General features: G+C 43.4%; 1 protein-coding gene across 1 annotated transcript in view; it reads left to right on the top strand.

Annotated features, from left to right (window-relative positions):
• Positions 1–27467, top strand: part of Grhl1 (grainyhead like transcription factor 1) — a 67467-nt gene that overhangs the window by 17894 nt on the left and 22106 nt on the right. Inside the window, exon 9 of the mRNA XM_008850124.2 lies at positions 18902–19060. Coding sequence (XP_008848346.1) covers positions 18902–19060 — 159 coding nt within the window. The remainder of the gene's footprint in view (positions 1–18901; positions 19061–27467) is intronic.

Here is a 27467-nt window from a genome sequence, read left to right as displayed (position 1 = left end):
ATGGGAGGTAAGGAGTGGGCATACAGGAAGGGCTGCAAGCTCAGCTGCATAGACATTTCCCCTGTGCCACCAGGTCCATTCCATTCTGCAGGAGCCAGACTTCATCCAGCTAGTGTCTGATGCTATGGGTAAGGCTCCATGCTAACTGTGGGCTCCCAGGTCTCTGATTCCAGGCTCTACCACTAGTATTTCAGCTCAGATTGTGTGTTAAATGCACTTTTATGGAATAGCCTGAGACCTAAGTATAACCTCATTATGTCTATGGGAAAATGTATATGTCACTTTACACATGAACTTTGGAGGTACAAACAGGTTGTTAACTGAGGTTCTCTGTACTTCAGTAGTTCATGCCCCAAGTGAACATTCATGGATGCACTGCCAGCCTTGGCCTAGAATCGGTTCCTTTCTTGCATGGGTCTTAAGCCTTAAGGGTTTACAACAATGTTGAGATTTGGTTAGTGATATGAAATGAAGGCCTCTCAGAGCCTGAAGATCTAAAATAAACAGAGAAAAGAGAAGTCAGGGAGAGAACTAGGTTCTCTGAGTGCCTGTTACAGGCTGCACTGTGCTGAGGTGGCTTGTTCATACTCCACTCAGCACAGTACAGCGACACTTAGTCCTCTCAGGATTCTGTCTGCAGCACAGTAGCAAAATGAGGCCTCTTTGGAAGCAAGACTCTAGACTGAAATAGACAGCAGGCACTCTTGTCAGGTTATTCTTTATTGTTTGAAACTGTTGTTACTGATAGGGTGGCATTGTAGACTCACAAATATGAATTACTGTGGAAGAGCACTTTTGTTGCTAAGAAGTTAGTTTACATTGGATGAGTGATAATCAGCTACAGACGAGTAGAAATTAAAAACCAAAAAGCAGCTGCTTTGGAGTCCATTGTAGCTGGGTAGCTGCCTCTGAGGGAGGCCTGTGGTCCTGGGCAGCACCAAAGAAGGTCATCTGGCAGTGCTCAGAAGCGCTCTGATCACAGTCAACTAGGCAGCCTGGCAAAAAAGGAAGATGGCGACAGTTCAAAGCACAACTTGAAATCTCCTTTGTTGTTTACATGTAGATATGATCTTCATGAATATTAAACAAGCCTTTTAAGGATGTGATGAACTCCGGGGACACTATATACTTAACCAATATTTTTTTTTTAGTGTGACATCTGCATAATTAACCTGGAAGGGGGATTGCCTTGTCACTACCGTTCACATGTTGCATTCAGAAACTACCAACAGCAAAGCGCTCACTGTTAGACGTGGGCTGGGCTCCATATGGAATGAGTGATGGCAGGGACGTATTTGCTGGAAAGGCTGGTTTATTTGGGGGTATTGTGCCTCCTGTGGCTTAAGACAGCCCAAGCCCTTGGGCGTCTCTTCACCGTGCTGTGGCAAGGCCCTGGGTGCTCATCATGAATCCTCATCAGACTTCCAGAAGGAAGCTGTTGGTCTCAATGTTTGACAGGCTACTTGCCAACCAGTGGAACGGTGTCTGTCCATGCTGTGACCCGTCTGTGGGTGTGACAACCAGTTGCAACATACTTTTCATCTCTTCCAGTTTATTTTCTCTTATTCCTTGCCTTCCATCTAGGGCCTTGAACTGAAGGGAAATGGCAGGGGCAAGAGGTAGTCAGTGGCAGGGCTCAGTCACAGCATCCTGTTCCCTGGAGAAAGAACTGTCAGATAAAGCTTTATGCTTCACTAGAATTAGAGTCCAGCAACTCTGGGAAGATACTAAGAGGCATTCAGAGGGCTTGTCCTGGGACCCAAGTACTCACTTGTGGAAAGGCACCTGTTTAGGAAAGAAAGAGGATTAAAACAATTTGGCACCTTACTTGAGGTCCTACCAGCTTTACCACAGGGTGCTTGTGTTTAGGTAGAATGGCTTCTTTCCCTTTATGTCCCTGTCTAGCAAAGGGGTGTGACCACTCTAGTAACTTGAATTTAGGATGTTTTGTGTGTACTTGTGGGATGGCAAGGTTAATGAGTTAAATGATAGTTTGTTCTTTTGTCTAAGCATAATATTTGAAATTCATTGTGAGAATGATTTTTTAATTTGTTTGGACTGAACATATTGCTTGTATTTAAAGGGATTCCATTCTAGTGAAGCATCAATCAAGGGTGCCATTAAAATAAGGTGTTGCCATGTTTGGTTGCATTAAGCAGTGACAGGTTTGGTTTGTTTCACAACTTCAAATTTCCAGCGTGAATGGGAGGGTGGAGGGAAGAGAGAAGTGAGTCAAATATTGTAATTGCAATTAAATGAAGGCAGCAAGCTTAAACCTAAAGTGTACACTTGTTAGCTTAAATGGAGAAAGAAGTCAGGAATCAGTGTCACTTTTAAAATAAAAAATATAGGCCAGCAAGATGGCCAGGAGCTCTGCTGGTAAAGGCTCTTGCTGCCAAGCTTGCTAGTCTGAGTTGGATCCCCCAGACCCACACCTCGAGTTCTCCTCCACTTTACCACACACATGTAAATAAGTAAATCTAAGAAATTAAAGCAAAAGAGACTTTCAGAATCTAGGCAGCACAAAGCCAAGCAGATTGTTCTGGGTTATAGGCTCCTAGCCGTGGACCCCAAGGAAGCCACCTGCACTGATGTTATTTGACTTGAAGGATTTTCTCTTGTGTACCTATGTGGGGTTGAGGAGATGGCTCTGTGGGTAAAGTAATTGATGTGCAAGCATGAGAAACTGAATTCCCAAGCATTCACCAAAAGAGGCAGGTGTGGTGTGTACATCTGTAACCCCAGGGATTTTGGGGTGTAAAGACAGGAGGATTGCTGGGGCTTGCTGGTTGCTAGCCCAGCTCCAGGTTCTATGTGAGACCCTGTCTTAAGGGAAGAAGGCAGAGAGTGATAGAACAGGACATGCAACATTTTCCTTTAACCTCTGGGTGCATACACCTAAACCCACCCACCCCACAAACATAAAATAGATAGACAAACATAAAAATACATATTTATTATTAAAGTAAAATATGTTCTACTAGAGAGAGTAATATGTCTTTATAGAGTGAGTTTTTAAGAGTTGCTCTGTATTGGAAATAACAAGATCATTTTCTAGTTTGGAAATTTGTGGAGGATGCCTTTAATTAGCTGATACAGAATCAATTCTTGGCAATTGGAATTTCTCTTTGAAGCAGCTGTTCTGGGTTTGAGTACAAGAAGAGTTTCTCTTTGAGCCTTTTTTTAAAACTAGGTCTTATGGACTTTGCCTCAACAGCATTTCAAGGTGTGTACTCTGCAGTGTCTAAGCAAGAAGTTCCATCCAGGTGTAAAATAGAATACATTGAATCATGGTGGAACTTTGGTAACAATAGTGAGCATTTATTCAGTACATGCCTGAGGGTAAGGGCCGGAGTAAGGTGTCTCTGACTGCTGTGGAGGTACTTGGCAGATGAAGAAAGCCTCAGTTTGGTGGTGAAACTTGCATCTTGTGAAACGGGTTTCAAGCACTCAAGTCTGTTCAGCTATCATTTGTGTGGTTACTTGAGTTAGATATTTTCTTTGAGGGGGGCAGATTTTTACCCTCCCTCCACTCTACCACTCTTAGAAACAATAAGCCCCTCTATAGAACATTCCTATTTGATGGCTTGTCATCTTAACCCTCCTCAAGGTCCTTCCTGGAAATCCTATCTGTGGATTTCAATAAGGTTTGCTACTTGTACTTATTTACCTTATTTTATTTTTAGGTCTACTACTTTTAAACTAACACAGAAAGCTTTGAGTCTGACAGAGAAGAGATTTGGAGGCACTTGGGACCTTGGAGTCTAGGTTTCTTATAAATAGCAGCCCTGCACCCGCAGGTCTCCCAGGCCTTTTGTTAATACATGGACATCTCCACATTAATCCACAGACTTTGTCTTTAGCCTTTTGACTTTAGTCCATCTAGAACTTTTGGTTGGCAGTCAGCTTGCCTGCCAGGTGTCCTTTACTTTATGACCCATGTGCTCGCTCACCTGTCCTGTTCTGTAGGGTGATAGTGGAATGTGGTCTGTATTTGCCTTTCAGTCACACCCCCATCCAGTTCTGCATATTTCAGAGCACACATTCTGCTTATTTGGGACACCAAGTGCCAAGTCACAGTAGCTGCCAAGTGTCCTTAGGTTCACCAGGTCTTGTGTATAGGAAGGGGAGCATGTAAGTCCCTCTGTTTTCTCCTCTGTGTCCTGACTCTCCTTGTCTTGGTGACTTTTCCCCTGGCTCCCTGCATGGCACAGAAACTGAGACACCGTGTGGGTGGTGTGGGAAGCGGGCTGTGGCAACAGCAGGTGCTGACTCGGTGCTTGTTTTCCCTTCAAGGAACACCCCTGGCGGGCCGTGGGAAGACTGCGAGTCAGTACTTTTCTCCTCCCACGTCCCTGCCTGCCCCACCCCTTCCTGCCCATTCGGTCTCTTTTCTTCTGATGGTCATTTGATAGTCTGAGAAATAACAGAAATGCTCACTGCACCCGCCCTGTGAAGCCTCTGAGGAGTTCATGGTGACAGCATCTTGTAGTGGAATAGGACTTCGCAGCCACCTCCCCTCAGCAGCCAGCAGGTGTGACGCTGGGATTACCTGCTGCTCAGTAGTGGAACTGGCTGGCTGCTGAGCAGATGAGTCAGTCCCCATACCTTCTCAGCTCCACACATTCATTAACTGCATGTGGAGTGGGCTAATAGGACCAGAGAGGCAGCACAGAGCTGAGAGAGTCGGGTTTGTTTGTTCTGAATAAAGCCCAGTAAATATTCCCTGCTAATTAGACCTCGACCAGGAAATGGATCTTGATTTGTTAATTTAAAACCCCTCCTTCCCTATTAGCTTCAGTTCACTGTTCTTAACCTCATTGAAGGGTTTTGTGAGGTTTTTGGGTTTTGTTTTTTGGTCTTTTAGAGACAGAGTCTCCCTGTAGCTCCAGCTGGCCTGGAACTCAGAGATCCACCTGCCTCTGCCTCCTGAGTGCTCGGATTAAAGGCATGCACCACCATACCCAGCTTGAAGGGTATTTTTTAATGGTGATTTTATTCTCTTTAATTAGTGCTACTGGGGAGAAGAAAAAACATTATTGGTGTTTTTAGCTGTCAGGAAATTTTGCCTATGAAGAGTCTTAGGGCTGTCTTTATAGTGATTTGGAGAATTAAATTCAAATTTATCCTACAGTTTCTACTTTCATTTTAGTAGATGGATTACATTCTAGAAAGGACCTTCTAGTTATGTCTCAATTTTACTAAGTAATATAAAAATGAGTTAAAGTGATAAAGGTTCCCAGGGCCAATGGAACTATATCCAAGATGGCTGCATCTGTGTCTCATGGGGCCAGGTGGCCCTCAGCTAATTCCCATGACTTACTTGCAGCAAGTAGGAAGTTTGGCACAGACCAGATGTTTGGTGTGAAGCAAGGACCTTTAACTTCATGCCTCATGTCAAGGTGACCTGCTCAGCCATCTGGGTGACCATTTTCCCCTTGCTTTCCTACTTCTCCAGTTTTCCACAGCTGCCTTTTCCTGGGCAGTGTGGATTCCAGGAAAGGGGTTAAGATTGGAGTCTGGAGAACTGGGTCCTGCTGGGGCTTTGTCATCTTTTTTCTGTCTTTTTCCATTGGTGTCTTCTGAGGCTGAGCCTCAGCCATACCTTGGCCTCCTCTGTCTCTAGTGAAGTGATGGTGAGGCCCAGGGGCTGTGGGTAGAGAGACAGTCATAGGAAGGGTGGACTCAAGGGTCAGTCAAGCTGTTTTCAGTCACCAGCTTCCAGAAGCATCTTTCCTAGTTAAATCACCCCACTTTCTTTTTCCTTTACTCCCCATCAGAGCTTTTCTTATGATGTTTATCAGGCAGTTAGAGTTTTATTGAACTTTATAACTACATCCTAAAAACATATGACAATTATTTATACTGACACAAGTAAACAAACAGCTCTCAGCTCTGAAACCAAGCCATATCCACAAGTCAATCCAAAGTACAAGAGCAAAAGGCCATCCGCCCTTGAAGTTTTCTCAACCAGTGTGATTCATTTCTAACATCTTTCCAGGGAATTCTGTGTGCATCATCAATGCATTGCTACTAAACAAAAGAACTGGCTTGAGATGCCATATTGCAAAGGGCTGGCTTCACAATCTGAGCCTGTCAGTTGAGCCGTAGTGGGAGGGGCCTGAAAGTGATTCTCCAGGGAAGACTGTCTTGAGGCAATTGTATTCACTATAGGATGACACACATCCATGAGGTTAGAAACATGTTCTTGGCAGTTCCAGGGAAAAAATAAGCATTCTTCACCGCTGAATATTTTTGTGAAACATTTTGATTAGTCCCCCCCCCTTTTTTTTTTTTTACCTCCTGAGTGGGCATTTAGGTGGAAAAGAGGCATCTGAAACACCCCAATCTGAAGAAGGGCCTGACAGACTGGGGCCCAGACATGACATGGTGTGTGTGTGTGGGGGGGCAGACATGTGTTCTGCCATGCCAGGATCATACTGGAGGCTAGGAGAGTTGTAGTCTTTACCCCTCCATAACTGCAATGTGAAGCTACAAAGACCAGGTAACATGTCCTTAATTATTAAGTAAAAGCTGGGGCTGGAAAAATGACTCTGGTTAAAGCACTTGCTATGCAAGCATGAGTACCTGAGTTCCATCCCCAGAACCTATGTGAAAACTGAGGCATGGCAGTTGCAGCACTGCAGATATGGAGACAAGTGGATCTTGGGGACTTACTAAATAGCCACTGTAGTCAGTCAGTGAGCTCCAGATTCAGTGAAAGACTCTCTCTTAAAAGTAGGGTGGAGAGCAGTAGAGGAAAACACACAATATTGACCTCTGGTCTCCATATGCACAGGTGAATGCATCTGCATGTACACCTATGCAACACACTCACACACACACACACACACACACACACACACAGACACAGACAGACACGCGCGTGCGCGGGCATTTGAGAGCACATTAAAAAATTGTTAGGTGCTTTTGGTCTCTTGACAAGTTCCTTGTCACTGCAGAAAGTATAGAAGTCTTCTAACAAGAGGAAACTGTCACTGGGTGTGGCAGCACATACCTTTAATCCCAGCACTCAGGAAGCAGAGGCGGCAGATCTCTGTGAGTTCAAGGCCAGTCTGTCTACATAGCGAGTTCTAGGCCAGCTGGGGCTACAGGGAGACCCTGTCTCAAAAAGACCAAAAAAAGAAAAAAGAAAGAGGAAACTGTCAGAGTCCATGACAGAGTCATCTGTCCCCTAGCACTTACCTTGTAGATCTCAGTGAGCCTTTAAATAAATCTTTTCCAAAGTGATTTCTGAGGTCTATGTATAATCGATTTCAAATTATTCATTCAAAAATATTTAATATCCAGTATATATATTTTTTAAAGTTCTTAGAGTCAGGTATGGCAGTGCACTCCTGTCATCCCAGCACATAGGAGGTGGAAGATGGTGAGTGTGAAGTCCGCCTGAGCTACATAGCTGCTTGGCATGCTGGATTCTACCAAGATGGCCTACAGGGTGTCTACTCTTTTGACACTGCATTTTGTCCTTGTCATCTGCTAATATGTTTGTAGCTATCCTGGGACACATGAGGCCCGTGGACCATGGATTGGACAAGCCTGAGTCCTAGGAGTTCAGGTCTGAGTGGAGAGGAGAGGAGAGAGGTGACCATGAATAACATGTGAACAAGGGCAACAAGCTATCTGGTCTTTATATCTTGTTTTCTTCATCTATAAAATGGGTCCAGGATGGTTCCAATCTCATAGGTTGTCTCAAGGGCCAAAGAACTGGATATATTTTAAGAATAGAATAAATGCAGTGCAAATATCTTGGAAGCATCTAGTTTTTTTTTGGTTAAGAGTTTGGGAATTGGGGGCCATTTCATTCCTTACATGTATATTTCTCAGCCAGGCACTGCCCTTGTCCTCTGAGAGTGCAGAAGTGGGTGACATATGGCCCAGCTCTCACAAAATGCACGGAGGATTGTTGCTCTAGTAAGTATCATACTAGAGAACAGGGGACAGAACCTGACTGGGAACGAGAGAGCCAGAGCAGGTTCCGCGGTGACACCTGAGGGGTTCCTAAAGGGTTGCGAGAGCTAGCCCTTTGTCAGAGCCTGAGATGCCATATGTATTATATGGAACTGAAGATTGGAGGCAAGAATTGTGGCCCCCAGGAATACTCCCTCTGCTCAGTGAGGAGCTTGGACTTCACCCTATAAATGAGCCTGTCTCTTACCAGGTGTGCTGGCATATGCCTGTTATAGCAGCTCTCAAGATGTAAAGGCAGGCAGATCCAGAATTCGAGATCAGCTTTGGCTCTACTACTGAGTTCAAAGCCAGCCTGGGTAACATGAGACCTTGTCTCAAAAATCTTTAAACAAAACAAAATGAGGCATAGAGCTCATCTCTAACCCTTGGGGTCTTGAGATTGATGCTTTGAGTATGTTGTTGTTGTTGTTGTTGTTGTTGTTGTTGTTGTTTTTAACAAGAGTCCCGGGAATATAGCTCAGTGGTATGCTTTCCTAGTATGCATGAGGCCTGGGCTTAATCTCTAGTACTGGAAACAATATCATATTGCCCAAGCTGTCCTTGAACTTGCTGTGTAGCCCAGGCTTATCTTGAATTTGTGACAATGCTGCCTCAGCCTCCTGAGAGCTGGGATTGTAGGCATGTACTACCATGCCTGGATTCTTAAAAGATTTTCATATTGGCTTTTCAGTCCGGTTATAAGACTTGTTAAAATCAGAAGCATATCCGGGAGCCGCACAGTCCCATGTCACAGGAAGCTACGTTGCCACTGTTTGTGCAGAGGTGTTGGGCTAGTAGGACAGATAAAAGCCCACGTGAGGCCTATGGCACTGTGAGGACAGTTTTAATTGTTTCCATAGTGTAGTATTGCTCAAACTGGGATCTTGATGCATTTTTAGAGGTTAAGTAGTTTCTGCCTTTTAAAAAGGACACATGTATTATTCACATTTGGAAGGTACTGCTCTGAGTGGTAAAAAAAAATATGGCTGGAAAGGTGGAGTAAGCAGGTACAGCATGTTGAATGTCTTCTTATAGTCTTTGTTATATGGGCAGTAGTAAGCTATGGGAAGGGTTTCAAGCAAGAACAAATTATTAATTAGGAGGCAGAGGCAGGATTGTTAAGTTCAAGGCAGCTGGGGCCACAGTGAGAACTGACTCAAAAAAAGGAAAGAAGGGAAGGGAAGGGAAGGGAGAAGGGAGAAAGGAGAGGAGAGGAGGTTGGAAAGGGGGAAGGAAGGAAGGGAGGGAGGGAGGGAGGGAAGGAGGGAAGGAAGTTTGGTTTAGCAGTAATACTAGTATTTGTTAATTTTAAAAGTCTCGGTCTCTCATCTTCTTGCCCTGTTTGCTGTCATCTTATTGGCCAGAGAGCCTTCTGGTCAGGACTGGAGAAAGAAAAAGCTAGTTGGTGCAACTTTGTAGTATCTCTTTTTCCTTGAGTGTTTGCTTTTGTTTATTTATGTGGGGGTGCCTTTATAGTTAAAGGTTTGTGAGGATTTGACGTAATATATCAGATTTTTTCAGATTTATTTTTATTATTTTTAATTATGTGTATGTGTGAGAGAGTTTGGGTATATGCACATGAGTGCAGATGTCTCCCAAGGCTGGGTGTCCGATCCCCTGGGAGCTGGAGTTATAGGTGGTTGTGAGACATGTGACATGGGTGCTGGGAACTGAAGCAGGGTCCTCTGCAGTGCTCAGTCTTAAACATCTCTCCAGCCCTAATTTGTAGTTTCTGTATACTCATGGTTTGTCCATCCCTCATTACCAGTATTTCTTTCAGGAACATTTAGTAATAGATAGCACACAATGTATACTAAACACTGGAGGAAAATTTCAAAATATTCCAGCCCTTCCCCACAAAAGACTTAGGGACTTACTAAAATGTGACTGAGTGAAGCAGAGGAGCATGCCCTTGACCTAGGTGATAACCTTGACCTTAGACAAGTCGCTCTTTCCCTAAGGATGCTCATGGTCTGGCCTCATTAGTCCTTGGTGAGGGACAAACCACTTAGCACAGCTAATGAGTGGTAAGATAGGCTTATGAGCAGAGTGCTGAGGGTAACAGCAGAGAGCGTCAAATTTTATTTGTGTGCACTCCTCAGAAAAGGCATTAGCTGATGCTGGGTCTTTGTTGATATGGAAAATGTCAGTAGAGCGTGGAGTGAAGGGAATTTTAAAATTCAGGGCCAGGGCCAGTGAGATGGCTCAGTGTATAAAGGCACTTGCCACTAAGCTTGATGACATAAATTCAATCCGTAGGACTCGCATGGTAGGATAGAACTGGCTCTCAAAAATTGTCTTCCTGCCTGCACACACAAAATAAATTATTGTAAAAAAAAAAAAAAAAAAAAAAAAAAACACACAGAGGAAATAAGAGTCCCAGAGTATAAAAATATCTCTAAAGGATGAACCTAGAATGGCGGTTTGGAGTTGGGTTTTGAAGGCTTGAGGGTTTGGATCCCTTGTACAGACTGTGGAGAGCTGTTGTGGGCCAATGGTGTTCCCCACCCACCCAGGGATGAGCCCTGGGGCCTGGTGCTCACTCTTTCAGTAGAATGTGTTTCTGTTTGGGAATTAGATCCTTTGAAGTGAACTCTTAATCCTTTAAAAAGAAAAGTACATCCAAGTCCTCATAATTGTGATTCCTATTGTTGAGTGAGTCTAAACGTTCATGTTTTAAAGATTTTTTTTACTCTTATCATTAGAGCAAACCATGTTATAAAAGCCATAAAGAAATTATTTTCAACCTCTATGAACAGAAACTTACAGCAGCATGCAACTTTCTACCTAAATCTCTCAGTGGAAAAGACTAAGATGGTATCAGTTTAGGTGTCAGGGTCCTTCTGGTACTGGTACTACCCATCATTGTCGTCATTTTTTTAAGGAGCAGCCTTTTTGCTAATTCATGGAAATACCTTGAGATAGTGAACTTAACATTAATTAATATCACCATTTAGCTTCTGGCAATTCCTTGTAGGTTTTGTAACTTTTGACTGATGAGTTCCAGGTGTTTTGTTTCTTAAGACTCAGGACCCTGGACTTGCTAGGCAAGGCCGCACCTCTGAGCTGTGTCCCAGCCCTTGGATTCTAGGTGTTTTGCTAATGTTCTTTTCCATGAATTAAATGTATAGAAAGAATTCCTGCAGTGCCCCCTATAGATTACATGTGCTTATTAAAGTTCATATATCTGACTATTCTCTTTAGACTGTCAGCTGGTTTTACTGGAATTGTGCTCAGTTTGTGGCTAAATAAAAAAGGAAGATGATCTCTCAGAACAGTAAATGAGTCAGAGGTTCATAAACTTTGTTGTTTTTTTGTTTTGTTTTGTTTTGTTTTTTGGTATTTTTGAGACAGAGTCTCCCTGTATCCCCAGCTGGCCTGGAACTTGCTATATAGACCAGGTTAGCCTCGAACTCACAGTGATCCACCTGCCTCTGCCTCCCGAGTGCTAGGATAAAGGTGTGCGCCACCATGCCCAGCTGTTCATAAACTTCTTTTTTAGTCCCCTCTACTTTGCTTCCTGGGACATGGCCCTTGGGTGGTCATTTCTAAACATACTGCTTCCTTCTGTCTCCCCTGCTCCTCCTTTTCCTCTGAAGATGGCCAGGGGAGGGGAGGGAGGAACAGCCAGCTGTGTGTAGGCATCATGAGGTTTGCCATGATACCTCTGGGAGAACCATGCACAAAAGTTCAGGATCCACTGCTTCTGTACATGAAACCAAGTGGAATGAAAATTTCCACAAGTCAGTCCTCTGATAACGTGATGTACATCGCCTGATTTAGTTTATTTGCATTTTCAAATTGCAGTTTGCAAACAAAATGAAATCTTCTGAAATATCCTGAGTACATGAATTCTCAACCAAGAATGAGGAATTATCTGTCCTTAGAAAAATAGGCTGAATATTTAAAAGGAATCTTGCAGAGAATCTTTGGCCTGTTCAGTAGTTGATTTTTGTAGTCCGTTTATTTATAATCTTTTATTCTGTCGCACCAATTTTGAGTGGGAACATTAATCTTTTAAAATTAATCTTTTGAGATTATTGTTCTAATTATTTGAATATCATGTTTTTCCTCAAAATAAGTAGCAAGGAAGTAGAGATCTTTTCACACTCTAAAGAAGGTTGTGTATCAATCAGCCTGTTTGCAGACTTCAGCAGTAGACTTGAAGTGCTGTGTACATGCAATCTGCATGCTCACGTGCACCCACGGGTGTTACAGAGGAGGAGCAGGGCAGGTAACCACCTTCTCACTCTTTACCCTTCTGATATTCTCTGTAGGATACTGGGATTTTTCCTGTATTCATATCAGTAGAAGGGATTTGCCTGGTAAGAAAGCTCTAAACATTTATTTCATACAGATTTAATTATGTTGGACCATTCTCTTGTTCATTGAGGGGATAGAACCAAGTCTTAAGGTTTAAAGCTATAAGGATGGCCCATCTTGTTTTTCCATAGGATTCAGAGGGGAGCTCCAGTTCTAGCTGACTACAGTCCCACTTTCCTAAGTGCAGAGACTGCCAGAAATTGATCTTTCTCAACTTCACCCCAGGGCTTAGTGCTGTGTCAGCAAGAAATCCAGGCTGGACAGCTTATAAAAAGCAGAAATGTTAGCCATGAAAATACTCTTGCCCATGCTGTGATGATGGAAGGATAAATCAGTGTCCAGGGAACTTCAGAGAATGGTTTAGATCCATGGGCATCCAACCACGGCTCTTGGTCCAGGCCAGCTGAACTGCCTGATCATATAAATAAAACTTTATTGAAACACCATCACAGCTCTTCATTCACTTACTATGGCTGCTTTTACACTGCTACTGCAGAGACAAGTAGTTGCATGTGACCCACTTGTTAAAATAGTTATATTGCCAGGTGTGATGGTGTGTGCCGTTAATCCCAGCACTTGGGAGGTAGAGGCAGGTGGATCTCTTTGAGATTGAGGCCAGCCTGATCTACAGTGAGTTTCAGGCCAGCTGGGGCTACAGGGAAACCCTGATTCAAAAACAAAACAAAATAGTTATCATTGGGCCCTTTATAGAAAAAGCTGGTCAGCCCGTGGTTTATATAAGTGCATGAAAAGCGTCTTAAATATCTGCTCTACTCACTGTAGTTTTCTCTCTTACTAAAAACATATGTGCTTGCCAGGTGTGGTGGCACACACCTTTAATCCCAGCACTTGGGAGGCAGAGGCAGGTGGAGCCTCTGTGAGTTCAAGGCCAGCCTGGTCTACAGAGTGAGTTCCAGGCAGCTGGAGCTACAGGAGACCCCATCTCAAAAAGACCAAAAAAAAGTGCTAAGTATATGCACCATGTTTCAGGTGGCAGGAGCAGAAGTGACCGAGGTATGATCTCCTCAAGGGGTCCCGTGTACTGAGAAGGGCACCACAAATTATGCCTTGTACTGCAGTTCAGAATCAGCTGAAACCTTTGCCTGAGCTTGCAGGTTTACACAGAAATATAAATCCCTAAGGAAATCAAGTATAGCATAAATAATAAAAATGGGGCAGAGTTTTATAGGCCTTTACATGTCCTTTTCTGGTCAATATTTTATCAACTTTGAGTATCTGAGGATTGATATGACCTTATTGAATATCAAGATTGAACAGAATGCTGCAGTCTCTATATTTCTATTGATAAGTGAGTATTCATATTTGAGGGGACTGTATTGCTATAAAAACTTAAAAGAAATTTTTTAAACCTGGTAAGGGGGCTAGAGAGATGGCTCAGAGGTTAAGAGCATTGGCTGCTCTTGCAGAAGACCCAGGTTTGAATCTTAGCACCCACATGGCGACTAACAACTGTCTGTAACTCTAGTTCCAGGGGATCTAACACACTCTTCTTTCCTTTGCAGGCATTGCACAATATGGGGGATCTTACATACATGTATGCAATACCCACATACATATAAAATAAAATAAACTGGTGAGGTAAATAAATGCATGTAAGAGGATCTAGACTCTTTAAAGGAAAGAAATCATGTATTAGGATAGGTTTGATTCTCAGACTTTTGGAGTCAAATGAGACCTTTCATGTACTATGAAGTATGCCATTGTGTAGATCAATCCCTCACAGGATGGTTTTCTTCCTGGCTGATCAGATGAATATCTGGGGACACCAAGAAGACATCCTGGTGTGGGACCCACCCAGGCTGAACTATCCCAGTCCTTTGCCATGTGTTCAGTTCCATAGGTCTCAGGACACCAGGGATTCCAGCCTGACCTGTGGTGTGAACCACCGTTTAAGAGATGAGCTCCTAGGGCTTTTTCATGTGGTGAATCCCCTGGAGTGCTTCTTGGGGAGTAGGAGTGTGGGCAAGAAATCAACATGTCTACTAAGTTTCCAGGCCATGTTGTGTGAGAGTATATAATACCTTTATCTATAAGGGATTTTGTTTTTTGTTTTGTTTTTTAAAGATTTTATTTATGTTTGTGTATCTGTGTGCATCTGTCTGTGTGTGGGTATGTACACATGAGTGCAAGTGCCTGTGGAGGCCAGAAGAGGGCATTGGATCCCTTGAGCTAGAGTTACAGATATTTGTGATCCACCTGATATGGGTGCTGGTATCCAAACTCCCATCCTGATGGTTGAACAGCAAGGACTTAACTACTAAGCTATTTTTCCAGCCCCTCATGGTACCTTTAAAGTAACAAGATTCATAGAAAGTACACTGGTAAATGTATTTTCTTTAAAAATTTATCTCCAGTAAGGCAGTGAAGTTTAGGGTTCATCCTCTTTTATTGTGAACAGAATGTCACAGGGGTCTGGAGTTGGAAGTGATTTGGAGAGCCTCTATCTTGCCTGGTCATGTGACAGGTGAGGAATGTGGCACTATGGCAGCACTAGTTATGGAGAGAGCTGGAGGCAAACTTAATTTCTTTAATTTTCAGATCAAAGCTACCTCTGTTGAGTACCTTCTATCCTGCTAGCAAACACAAAGGGGCTTCTTGCTACCTTTGCTGGCTTTTAGTGAAGGCCTAAATCCAGCACTGACACTCTTTGGTTGAGGATGCCCCTTGGTCCTGCATGTTCTTTTCATGATCCTACTATATGAGGCTTTTCTTTTGGAGTCTTCAGACTATTGCTCTTCATGGAGTAGTGTGCTTCTATTTCCCACCTTGTCCCTACGTACTGGTATGTTTGTATATTTAACTAAACAAGGAGGCATTTTTTTAAATGCTGAGTTAGGACCACTGTAAACTTCTTTTGATAACTTTAGAGATCTAAGTTTGGAAAGAATTTTTATAAATAGGAAGCAAGCACATCTAGGTGCGAGTGTAAGCAATACTATGATGCAGGGTCTTCCCCAAGGCTCTGTGTCTTTGCTGATCCTGGGATCTGGCCCCTGTTTATTTCTGTTTTGAATAGAAACTTGAAGCTGGGAAGCAAGGGGAGGTCAGGTTTGGGTTGGATTACCATGAAATCCTCTTGTCAATGGAATGACACTTTGGGTCACAGACTTCCTGGAATTGGTGAGCTAAAGCGTAACTTTCCCAGGCAGCTGTTGCTGAGTTAGGAATTGTGCTACATGGCCCAAGATGACAGAGAGAAGTGTAGATCTTCCATTTGGTTGTCAGATGAAATGTGGAGTGGCTTAGTAACTTACATTGTTTACATATACTGCCTTCCTTTTTCCCCTTTTGTTTTTTTTCTTATTACTCTTGTTTCTTTTTCCTTTCAACTTTTTTTTTATTATTTTGTTTATGTGTATGAGTGTTTTGCCTGCATATACGTAAGTGCACCTGTGCATGCAGTGCCTGCAAAGGCCAGAAGAGGGCAACTGGAACTGGAACTGGAGTTGCCAATGGTTGTTAGCCACCGTGTAGGTGCTGGGAATCAAACCCAGGTCGTCTGCAAGAGCAGCCAGTGCTCTTAACCACTGAGCTATCTCCAGCTCCCTTTTAATTATTTTTTACAATTATTAATTTGTGTGTTGTGTACATGCATACATGTGTCAGGCGGTCAGAGGACAACTTTTGAAAGTCAGTTCTTTACTTCCACCATGTGGATTCTGAGGATTGAACCTAGATGGTTAGACTTGGTGGCACCTTTACCTGCTAAGCCATGTCCCTGGCCCCACTTTCCTTTTTCTTAACTAAGTGTGTTCCATAGACTCTTTACTACCTCTCATTTATAGATTTATGGATTGCATATGAAATGTTTTTTTAAATATATAAGAAAAGACATCAAGTCAAAGCACAGATTTTTCTATAAAGCAGTTTGAAAGCCCTGTGTGCCTCTTTCCACCATATATCTGGACTTAAGTCCTTACAAAAATAAAAGCAGAAGCTGAGGAAATGATACAGTAAAGTGTGTGCTTTACAAGCATGAGGACTGAGCTTGATCCCAGCATCCATGTAGAAAGCTGGGTGAGTGGTCTACCCTTGTAATCCTACTGCCAAGGAGGCAGAGACATGAATGTCTGGGGCTTGCTGGCTAGCCAGTCTAGCCTATTTGGTGAGCTCTAGGCCAATGAGAGACCCAGTTTTGAAGGACCTGGATAGAGTTTCTAAGGATGACACCTGAGGTTCTCCTTAGACCTGCACGCGCACGCACGCGCGCGCACACACACATTTATTTTTAAGTCAAGCGATTTTGCTTCTTTACTAGAAATTAATAGAAAAAATTTCAAAGCAAGATATCATAGTGGCAGAGTGTGGATGGTCAAGAGAAAGGGACAACCAGATAGTTGGAGAACCATAGCCAGGGATGAAGTCTGCAAGAACAGATCAATTTGGAAAAAAGATGTCACTCTGAAATGGTAGGAAAGTCCTGCCACGAACTCCAGTTCCTTGGCTTTCCATCTGGTACAGCCTGGAGAGCTTCAGTAGCTCCGAGGGAGCTATTGGAGGGAGCTGTGGAAGGAGAACAGTGCCCTCTTCTGGATACAATGATGGCTCTGTAGAGTGGTCCAGCACACTAAAGAAGCCCACATAGAGAGGCAGGAGCTTTGTGTGGAGCGTGGAATCCAGCTGGACCCTTGCAGACCTGGACAGGCAGCACAGAGCTGTGGGGTGGCCCTCATCAGACCAATTAAGGAGCTTGCAAGGTCAACAGTGAGATCGGACTGACATCAACTCAGCAGTGGCCAAGGACAGTGAGAAGATCTGGGGGAAGGTTGGTAAAGGGACAAGATGAGAGGTGGTTTTCAAATCTGATTAGACATGTTCCCAATCTTTTTTGGATCTTTGGTCTTTTCCTGTTTAGAAAGAATAGAGTGAGAGTAAAAACTCTCTAGCCACACCTTGAATACCATCTAGAAGTGTTCTTTGTTACTGGGATTCTAATTTTTCTTTCTCTCCACCTTCTCTTCTTTATTCTCTTCTTTTTCATTTAATGTTCTTATAGTGCACCCGCCCCCAACACCTGCCTATTTATAACCTAAAGTCATCCCTGTCTGTGTCTTAGTTCAGCCAGGGACACCCAGTGCTGCTTGTGGTAACCTACCCTTGACTGGCCGTGGTCACGGTATTGGAAGGAATCTTGATAGTATGGCTTATGGGTCTTGCATCTCTGAAATGTGCCTGTTTCCGGGGTCCATTCTGTTTTATTTTGTTTGGTTTTAAGGCTGTGTGTCCAATACTATCCACTCTGTGGTGTTCATGCATCAGAAATAATTTCTAAAGCCAGTGGCTTAGGAAATGATGATCATGTACAGGTTAAGACCTAGAACCCTGAAAGGGGGAAAATGGAGCATACTCACTAACTATGCAGAGCTCCACTGAGTAACAGCTTGCAGTACCACAGGAATTATGTACCCCCATTTGTTTTAACCTTTGAGAACACTTACTGGAAGATGAACAGGTCATAATTAACTGGGAATACAGTTTAGGAAGGTGGGACTAGGTATGCCTTCTTCTGACTTCCTCCTTGAAAAACAGAATTCCAGATGGAAGCTTCTCTGCTAGTTGACTCTTGGCTCAAGGGCATGGAAGCTGACCCCATTAGACTTGGTGACATAGTCTTTAAAAATGGGTCTGTGTGGGTCAGTGGTAAAAGATACCAGACTTGTGAAACTACAGGTTGGCAACCTCAAGGGCTGTCTGTTGCTCTTTAGAGTGCTTTGTAACTGTCTCACAAACCGGCTCCATTGCTCATATAACTTTTCCTTTTCTCTCCTGTATATGACACTCTCCCCTCCCCAACATAATGTCTTCCTGACTTCTCCTAAGATGTTTCAACTATGTCTCTGTGCAGTCTCCTAAAATGAGGAATGTATTGCTCAGTGTTTTGTGACCACTCTGTAGACTATTGTGATAATTAAGTTCTCAGCATGTGAAAAACTGCCGCTTTTAGCTTCTACCCAGGCATGTAAATTAAAATTATATTTAAATTATGGAATGCTCCCTGAAAGGAGATACTTGAAAATCAGTGATATTTTAAATTATGCTCTGAGGACTTGGCCCAATATGATTCTATTACCAAAAGATCACAAGAAAAGAGGAAAGAAAGACGTTTTGATCTGAACAAGCAGGTGTTGCAAGTGAATTTTCTAGAATTTTATAGTCAGAAGTTACAGATTAGTGGAACCGAGCTTTTGTTAAGTCTCGATGTATTAGGACACAGACTGCTGCAGGTTCTCCTGAGAGGTGACACAGAAGGTACAGGTGGGTTCTAGGAGTATACTGAGCAGCTCCTCAGCTGAGGAAGGACAGCCCACAGCAACACCAGCAAGTGGCATCAGAAATGACACCAGCAGCCTCATTCTTCTGCTGGTCCTGGCTGATACTGGAGCTATCCTAGAAGGAATGAACAGAGGTCCCAACTCCCTGCTTGTTCCCCACGCCTGTGTTCAGAAGTGCTTTCTACATACACCCTCTGCTGCCTCTAAGGGCCCTTTTCCTGCCAGAAGCTGAGCTCCCTCACTGTTAACATTTTCATAGGTCTTGTTGAGGCTATGGGAGCTGCTGCTTATAGAACATTCTTTTCCCTTCACAGGTGTTTATCTCTGTGAACTGCTTAAGCACCGATTTTTCTTCTCAGAAGGGTGTGAAGGGGTTGCCTCTTAACATCCAAATCGACACCTACAGCTACAACAACCGCAGCAACAAGCCTGTGCACCGGGCCTACTGCCAGATAAAAGTCTTCTGTGACAAGGTAAGAGGGGCTTAGGGTGGAGCCTCTGAGATAGGCTGATCCTCTCAGAAAAACACCAGGGGCTTCCGCACTCAGCTGCTAACATGGAACAGTTTCTTTTCAGTAGACACTTACTGATTTAGCTTACATACAAAAAAGCTTTATAAAGGAAAGGGGGAAACCCTGTTTGAACTAAAAATATTGGATTTTATGATATGTTTTTGTTGGGTATATCTGGTAAAATAAAGGTGGTAGATGTGGGCCATGTCCTGGGTCTCCCTGGCACCTCCCTACCTGCCGTTTGACAGGCCCTCAGTCACCTCACACAGAAGAGAATGATATTCAGGCTCCTTTTTCATCCCAGCACAGGGGCAGCATGGAGAGAAAGGGCCCAAGAGTCCTTCATCCTCTCTGAGTTTCTGTGGTGTGGCTGCTTCTTCATGGATACCACATGTCCACTTTAGCCAGGGGCTGAGCTGTGTGGAGTCAGACTCTGGTGGGGCTGTTGCGTGTGAGGGGAGGTAACTGTGGTATTTGAACTGGGAAGCAGCTGTAGAAGGACCAATGGTCCATTGGGAGCAGATTGAACAAAACTGACTTTCCCTGGCTTCATTTGGTTGAAGAGCTTCTGTTGTATTAAGACTTTTAGAAGGTACTAGGTAAATGAAAAAAGTACCACTGCCAAGAAGTCTGGCTTTTGTCTGGCTGCATGGCATCTGGCCACAGGAGGGCGCCTGGGATCTTCAAGTTCAAAGAGCTTCCTCAACAGCCAGATTCTGTACACAGTCCACACCTACCCACCTGCACCTGTTCTTTTGTTGTGGTAACAAGTGACCACACACTCAGTGACTTAAAACAATACCCTCTTATTATCTGGATGATAGTTCAGAAGTCTGGCACAAGTCTCACTGGGCTAAAATCAAAGTGTGGGCAGGTCTATATTCCTTTCTAGACTGTCCACCAGAGAGCCTGGTTCTGGGCCTTTCCACCTGTGGGACACTGTGGCTCCTTCTGTCTTCAGCTCACACCATATCTCTCTGACCCATCTTTCCAGCTCTCCTGATTGTTCTACCTCTTTCTTCTGCTTTTCTTACAATTACCGTGGATAATTTTCCTGTCTTCCAGCCAGTCATTTAGCAGCCTTTGCCACGCACCCCGCCTCTTTGCCATGCAATCATCTGCCCCAGGCCTAGGAATCAGGTGTGGTTATTGCTGGAACACAGGTGCTTCCTATGGGCACACTTAAGAACAGTGAGTCACAACTGGTGGCCACCAAGACTTCTGACCCTTGGTCAAGTCTCTTTCCATCTTACCATATACCTCTGTAGCCTGGAGGAAACTTGAGGAGCAGAATTATAATCCCAGCCTTTGGGAGCTGGGACAACAGAACTGAGAGATTGAGGCTAGTCTGAGATCCTGTCTTAAAACAAAACAAAACAAAAACAAAAAACAAAACCCTGAGAAAGAACTATCAGTGTGTCCATGTTCTTCTAAAATGCTAGGGAGAAATTGCTGTTTCATTAAAACAGTTTTTTTCACATCTGATGTTTCTGAAAAAAACTTTCCTACAATTTCCTTGACATTCTTGAGGATTCGTGAGTTCTTTTGAGTGCTGTGAAGATGCTTACTTTTCTTTTTTTAAAATATTTTATTTATTATTTTTATATTTTTATGTATATGCATGTATTGCCTGCATGTAGGTAAGTACACACGTGTCATGCCATGAATGGCCTTGGAGGGCAGAAGAGGCTGTCGGATCCCCTGGAACTAGAGTTACAGACAGTTGTTAGCTGCCATGTGGGTGCTAGGATTCAAACCTGGGTCTTCTGCAAGAACATTCAGTGTTCTTAACCACTGAGCCATCTCTCCAGCCCCCAAAGATGCTTGCTTTTCATAAGGTCTCTGCTAGCTAGAGTAGATCCTTGTTCTGGTGCCCTTTAGGGTTCCCACCATGAGGGCCTGCATCAGAGCTGTCAAAATACCCTGACCAGAGGGCCAGTCCAGCATCAAGGACTTTCCCAGTGTGCAGTGCAGTCTGGCTGCTTAGAGCAGTGTGTCTACTATTACTTATGGTGGTTTTAAAATTTTTTCTAATTAGGCTGGAGAGATGGCTCAGCAATTAAGAGCATTGACTCTTCTTGCAAAAGATGCAGAGGACCTGAGTTCCATTCCCGTCACCCACATGGTTGCTATACATGGCAGCTAACAACCATCCAGTTCTGTGGAATCCAACACCCTCTTCTGGCTTCCATGGGCATTGCATGCACTGGTGCACTTAACATACATGCAGGCAACACACTCATACACCTAAAATAAAATAAATAAAATTTAAAAAATTTTCTAATCTGCTAGTCTATCATGAAGTTCTATAAAGTATAAAGAACATTCAAATGAATTGCCAGGAAAATGAAAAAGTCACAAACTTTAAGCCCCTGTGTTTTTATGTTTCAATAGATATGAATTGTCCATTTAATTGCCTCCCAAATGCCTACTCAGCTTCTGATGTATCTTTCCTGGGACCACTACACTGTGAACTGAGGCTGGCCTGCAGGCCACGCTGAATACTGCTGAGACAGAGTATTCCAGAGATTTGCCAAGCAGGCTGGATGTGCAGCTAGAATCAGTCACAGTTTTCCACACTGAGTAGAAAGTTTGTATATGAAGTTTTAAAGAGGAAGAATGTATTTAGATTCATGCTCTTAAGTAAGTTTGGTTTTAGTATCAAGACTTTTGAGGGAGAGGACTAGGGATGTTGTTCAGTTGGAAGGGTGTCTAGCATGCAGGAAACCTTGAGTTTGATCCCCAATATTACCTAAGCTGGGTGAGTTTGATCCCCAGTTCTACATAAGCTGGGTGTAGTGACTCATACCTGCAATACCGGCACTTAGGATAGGAGGTAGAGGTAAGAGGATCAGAAGTTCATAGTCATCCTAGGCTACTAGGTTAATAAAGGCCAGCTCTGGATGTATGGGACCGCCTCAAATTTTGTTTTTACAAAGTCTTTTTGAGGGAGCCTTTGGCATTGGTAAGCTGATGTAGGAAATGCAGTTTGGGAAATTTTTGTGAATTGTCCAAAGTTACTTTATTAATCAGCAGATGAGAAAGTTTAGAAAGCAGTTCTCTTTATTGCATGAGTATTTTGAAAGTGCACACTGCTTGTGTTCTGTGAGGCAGATCTGTCCTAAAGCTACAGAACTGAATATGTTTAGGGTCAGCTGTGATTTCAGTTTCTTCTGTTACTGCTGGTCTGTCGACTTGGATTGCATGCCCTGGGAACATGCCTTACAAGGTTTGCCTAGCAGATTTGCACAGCTTAGGCAGTCACTGGTCTTTGATAACTTGGGTTTGAGCACTATAGGTGGTAAAAGAGCATCACCCAACACCCTGGCTAGGTGAGCGATCATCTTCTTCTAGTGTCACTTTGTGGAGCCCAGGCCAGGGGGCACTCAGATGTCCCCAGCCTTCATGTTTACAGCTTCCTTTGTGAGGCCCTTCAAAATGTCTGTTTTCTATTCTTCCCTATTTGTGGGGTTTGTAATCCCACGTGTGTGTTAGAGATGAGCGCTGCGATCTTTGTGAACCAGGGAAGTATAATAAGTGCTGTTGAGACTAGCAGGGCACTCAGGATGTAGAAGGTAAAACTGGACACGGTTTCACCCCTGGTTTTAGTCTTAGAGCTGGCATAAAATCCTGCATGAGAAGAAAATGCCCTGTATATACTGTGTGTAATTGATTTCGGAATGGAACCTTTTGCCACATGAGGCCACATGACCTCACCTGGTTCTGATCCTGAACTCATAGCAGGAACTTTCTGCCACCCTATTTGTGATGGTGATCGGTGCTTCTAGGGTGGGTCTGCCCCTGCTGCCCAGCTCCTCCCTGGCTGCCCTATCTCTACTAAAGACCTGCCTCCTTGACTCCATCCTTTATGAGGTCTGGCCCACTGTTATTTGGTGCCTTTCAGTTCCCTTCTGCTGGCTCTCAGAACTCTTGCTTTATGGGTCTGGTCTCCATAGTCAGAAACTAAAAGGAAGGTATCTAGGAGAGTCCTTCAGGTATGTCAACACTATTTTTCCTTTCTAAGAAAAAAGTTGTGCCAGCCCTTTATTATGAGATACTTAACTGATTTGAGAAAAGGCAGTTTCTCTTATTTCAGAAGCAGTAGCAATTTAGCACATTTCCAGAGAAAATGCGGACAAAATTTAGATTTCTAACCAGTGGAAATTGGGAAGCTCCTCTTTCTATAAGCTTTCTATAAGCTTCCTGGTACATCTTTTGGTTTTTGAGAGAGCATCTCATGCAGCTCATGATGGCCTCAAACTTGTTTTAGGACTTGAATTCTTGATTCTCCTGCTACTGGTTCCCAGGTGCTGGGTTTAGGGACTGCTGCCGCCATCTTTATAAAGAAAAAAAATCTCACTGATGTTTACTTGCCACAGAGGTCAGTGTCTTCATCAGGATCAGAGTCATCTTTGCTAGAACAAGCCACAGATTTTGTAGGTTGACTTCTTGGGATAAGCCCTCATGCCGTTGCCCAAGTGCATTCTCACGAGTTGTTGATAAGAAAAAGCGTCCCAAGAACTTGAGGTCATATGGTTCCCACAGTGTCCCAGGACTCTTTAACATCTCTTGCAGTATGTGCCTACCAGGAATGAATTCTTTCAGCTTTCAGTGTCTGAGAAATGCTTATTTTACCTTCTGATGTGAAAGATCTCCCTTCTGGGTATCAAATTCATCTGTGTCACCTCACAAATGCTGGTGACCAACTTGGAACCAGTCAGTGCTGCTCCTGAGGAGAATCTACAACTGCCAGGGTCTATTCCTTAACATACTTCTTTCTACGGCTCTTCTTAACACTTTCTCTTTCACTGATTTTGAGCAACTTGAGTCTGAAGTGTCTCCCTGTTTCTTATTCTTGGAGTTTGTTGAGAATCTGTAGGTTTATGCCTTTAATTAAACTTGGAAAATTTTGGCCATAATTTCTTCAGACACGCTTGCTCCTTCCTCCTCCTTTGGTTCTCTGGCTGCACATCTGTAAGGTGCTTGAAGTTGCCCAGAGCTCACTGATGGCTTTTGTTGTTTGGTATTTCCTCTATTTCCACTATTGTGTCCTGGCTTCACAGAGCTTTTGCCAGGTCTGAACCACTGAAGGCTTTATCCATTGTCATTTTCATCTCAGATATTGCAGTTTCCATTTCTGAAAGTTCAAGCCAACCTGAACTGTTTTATATCTTTCATGCCTTAGCAGGTGGTGGTGGTCGTGTGTGTGTGTGTGTGTGTGTGTGTGTGTGTGTGTGTGTGTGTGTGTGTGTGTGTGTGTGTGTGTGTGTGTGTGTGTGTTGCAGGGGCTCAAACTTGGGATCTTGTGCATATTGAGCAGTTACTCTCCCACTGACTACACTTTTAGCCCAGGTTTAGTGGGATTTTTTTAAAGTTATTTTTATTTTATGAGTGTTATACCCACATATATATAAGTTCACCCATGTCATGCAATGCCTATTCAGGCCAGAAGAGGGTGTCAGATCCCCTGGAATGGGAGTTATGGATTTGTTAACTGCCGTGTGGGTACTGGGATTCGAACCTGGGTCCTCTCCAAGAACAGCCAGTGCATTTAACTGCTGAGTCATCTCTCTGACCAGGTTTAGTGCTTTTTAATAGCTTTTAAGCATACAGGATCCAGTTCTGTTACTGGTATAATGTCCCTGTCTGATATCTGTGTGTGTTCTGGGTCAGCTTCAGTGGTTTGCTTTCCCCCCTGCTTTGCCTACAAGGCCTCTTGCATTTTACCTTGTTTGCGGGTTGGACATTTTTATATCCTTGAGTTTTGTCCTGAGACCTCATTAAGTTTCTTGGAAACAGCTTGATTCATTCAGATCCCATGTTATAACTTAATAGGTGGCTCTGGCTCACCATGCTCCATAAAGCCAGTTATTCTGCACCGAGAAGGATTTTCCTGGGTGTCAGCTCACTGTCCTGTGAATGGAGAATTTTTCCTTATTGGTGGAAACAGACACTGTGTTTTTCCCTATGTGAGTTTCAGGAAGGTTTCTCTAACTCTTTGGGGTGTTTTTTTGCGTGGTTTGTGGTAATTTCTTCACACCCATGTACCCACCAGCTCTTGCTGAAGATTCTCGAGGGAGCTGTTGGGCTCTCTGCGCTCTGTCTCCTTGTGCTTCTCCCTGATGCTTTTCCATCCTGCTCGTCCTTCTCCTCCCACAGCCAGGAACTCTGAAGGCACACAGCATGCAGCTGAAGGGCCCACCTTGCTCCCTCTGGTTCTGCCAAGGCCTCTAGAACCCTTGCCCCCTATACTTTGTCAGTTTTCTGTCATTTTTAGAGTAGAACATGTTTCCATCTTTGGCAGAAGGCAGGAGTTCCTTCTTATTTTTTCTAGATATACTTGAGAAATAAGTTTTATAAAGTTGCCTTTGGGAAAGAGGTAAAGTTTATCATAAACATGAAGTTAGGTTAGACTGTAGAAGGGACTGGGAGAGATATAGTCCAGTACCATCTAGTACTGGCTAGGAGACTGGAACACAGCCTCTTTATTAGGGAATTGTGTCAGTGCATAACAATTCTTTTTTTAAATTATTATCATTTTCTCTCTTTTTGTATATGTTTGTGGTGTGCGTGTGTGTATATGAATGGCCACCTCTATGGGGGTGCACATGCATGTGTGTCCATATACATGGGGATACCAGAGGTGTATGTTGGATGTCTTCCTTGATCACTTATATGTCAAAGCATAGTCCCATAGTTGAACCCAGAGCTTACTGATTTGGCTAGTCTAGCTAGCTAGCTGGCTCAAGGGATGCCCTTTCTACCTCTTACACACTAGTTTACAAATGGGCCGCCTTTCCCACCACATTTACCCACCACCATTTACATGAATGTTGGGGATCTGAACTCTCACTTTACCTGCTGAGCCATTTCTCCAACCCCATGCATTACAATTCTCATAAGCAGATGTATATCTACCAGTGATGTTATTGAGCCGTTTCTCCAACCCCATGCATTACAATTCTCATAAGCAGATATATATCTACCAGTGATGTTATTGTCTTAGCACCCTCTGAGGCAGACAGAGAGGGTTGGTATTCTGGTTTTATTTATTTATTTGTTTAATTTTTTAAAAAATTTTATGTATATGAGTATGTTGCCTGCGTGTTTAGAAGTGCACCTGTATCCTGGCATCCTCTGTTTTTTAAACCTGCTCCATATTGTATAACAATGAATGGCCTTTATTTCCTCTATTTCCTACCAGGGAATATATTTAGCAGAAACATACACCAACAGTTCATAATTTACTTGGTAACTGTAAAATCATCTGCACCACCGAGAAATACATACCAGTAAATAAAGCAAAGTGACCACATGTTATGTTTTTAATGTATTGAATTGTATTTAATTTCAGATCATGTTTATTACTAGTAAACTTCTTTTAAATTTTGCATGTATGTGGTTGTATGACACTGGCTATCTTTATGCAATTGATATACTTGGCAAATAAGCCCCTTTTTGTTGGACACAGAGCACACAGATATCTAGTTACATCTTTGTTTTTGTGAATAGTATCTGATTGTGTTTGTCACTGGGCACCATGCCCTTAGACAGACCTGCAGCCCTCTATGATGACATTGCTCACATAGGGAGTACTCAACAGGCAAAATGTTCTTTCCTAGTACATAGAAAAGGTTACCTATACCTCTGCAGGCAATATGGAGTGCTGGCAGGTTCTCTCAGCGTTCCTGTAACCTAGCCATATCTATTGTTTAGAGGAATTTTGCTTTGTTTTTTTTTTGTTTTTAAATTAAATGTTCTGGGCCTGGAGAGATGGCTAAGAAATTAAGAGCACTGGCTGTTCTTGCAGAGGACCCATGTTCGATTCCAAGCACCCACATGGTGACTAACAACCATCCATAACTCCAGTTCCAGGGGATCAGATGTCCTCTTCTTGTGGGGGTCTCTCCCTCTCTTCGCGGGTCGTTGGCTACCGGTCCACGAGGGCAGGGGGAGCAGAAGCGGTGAACGGAGTCTGGACGGCCAGTGAGCACTGACAGAAGAAAGCCCTTCCGGGAGGCTGGTTTCATGGGGCAGTGAAACAAATGCAGTGATAAAGCTCCAGATTCAGTGAAACAGCTCCATTTATTCAGTGGGAGAACTAGAGAAATTATAGTGTGGAGGCAGTAGCCAAAGCCTCAGCTGATAGGTGCTCATAGTATGCTTTATTTACATGTGGCAGTGGGCTCCTATCGTCCAACTATCAGGCAATGCCTAATTATCATATAGAAAAAACCTGGGGGTAGTTTTTACTCCAGGTAACTATGCCAAAGGTCATGTTCCAAATAAGGTCAGGCATCCATGCTTGGTGGCACTTTCCAGGTAAGCCAGGAAGAGAGCAGGAGGCCCCCTGCTGAAAAGGGGAGTC

The sequence above is a fragment of the Nannospalax galili genome, unplaced genomic scaffold (assembly GCF_000622305.1).
Source record: "Nannospalax galili isolate Female #2095 unplaced genomic scaffold, S.galili_v1.0 scaffold100, whole genome shotgun sequence".
Taxonomy (NCBI): domain Eukaryota; kingdom Metazoa; phylum Chordata; class Mammalia; order Rodentia; family Spalacidae; genus Nannospalax; species Nannospalax galili.
The sequence above is the reverse complement of the archived record's forward strand: the minus strand, read 5'-3'. Positions and strand labels throughout refer to the sequence as shown.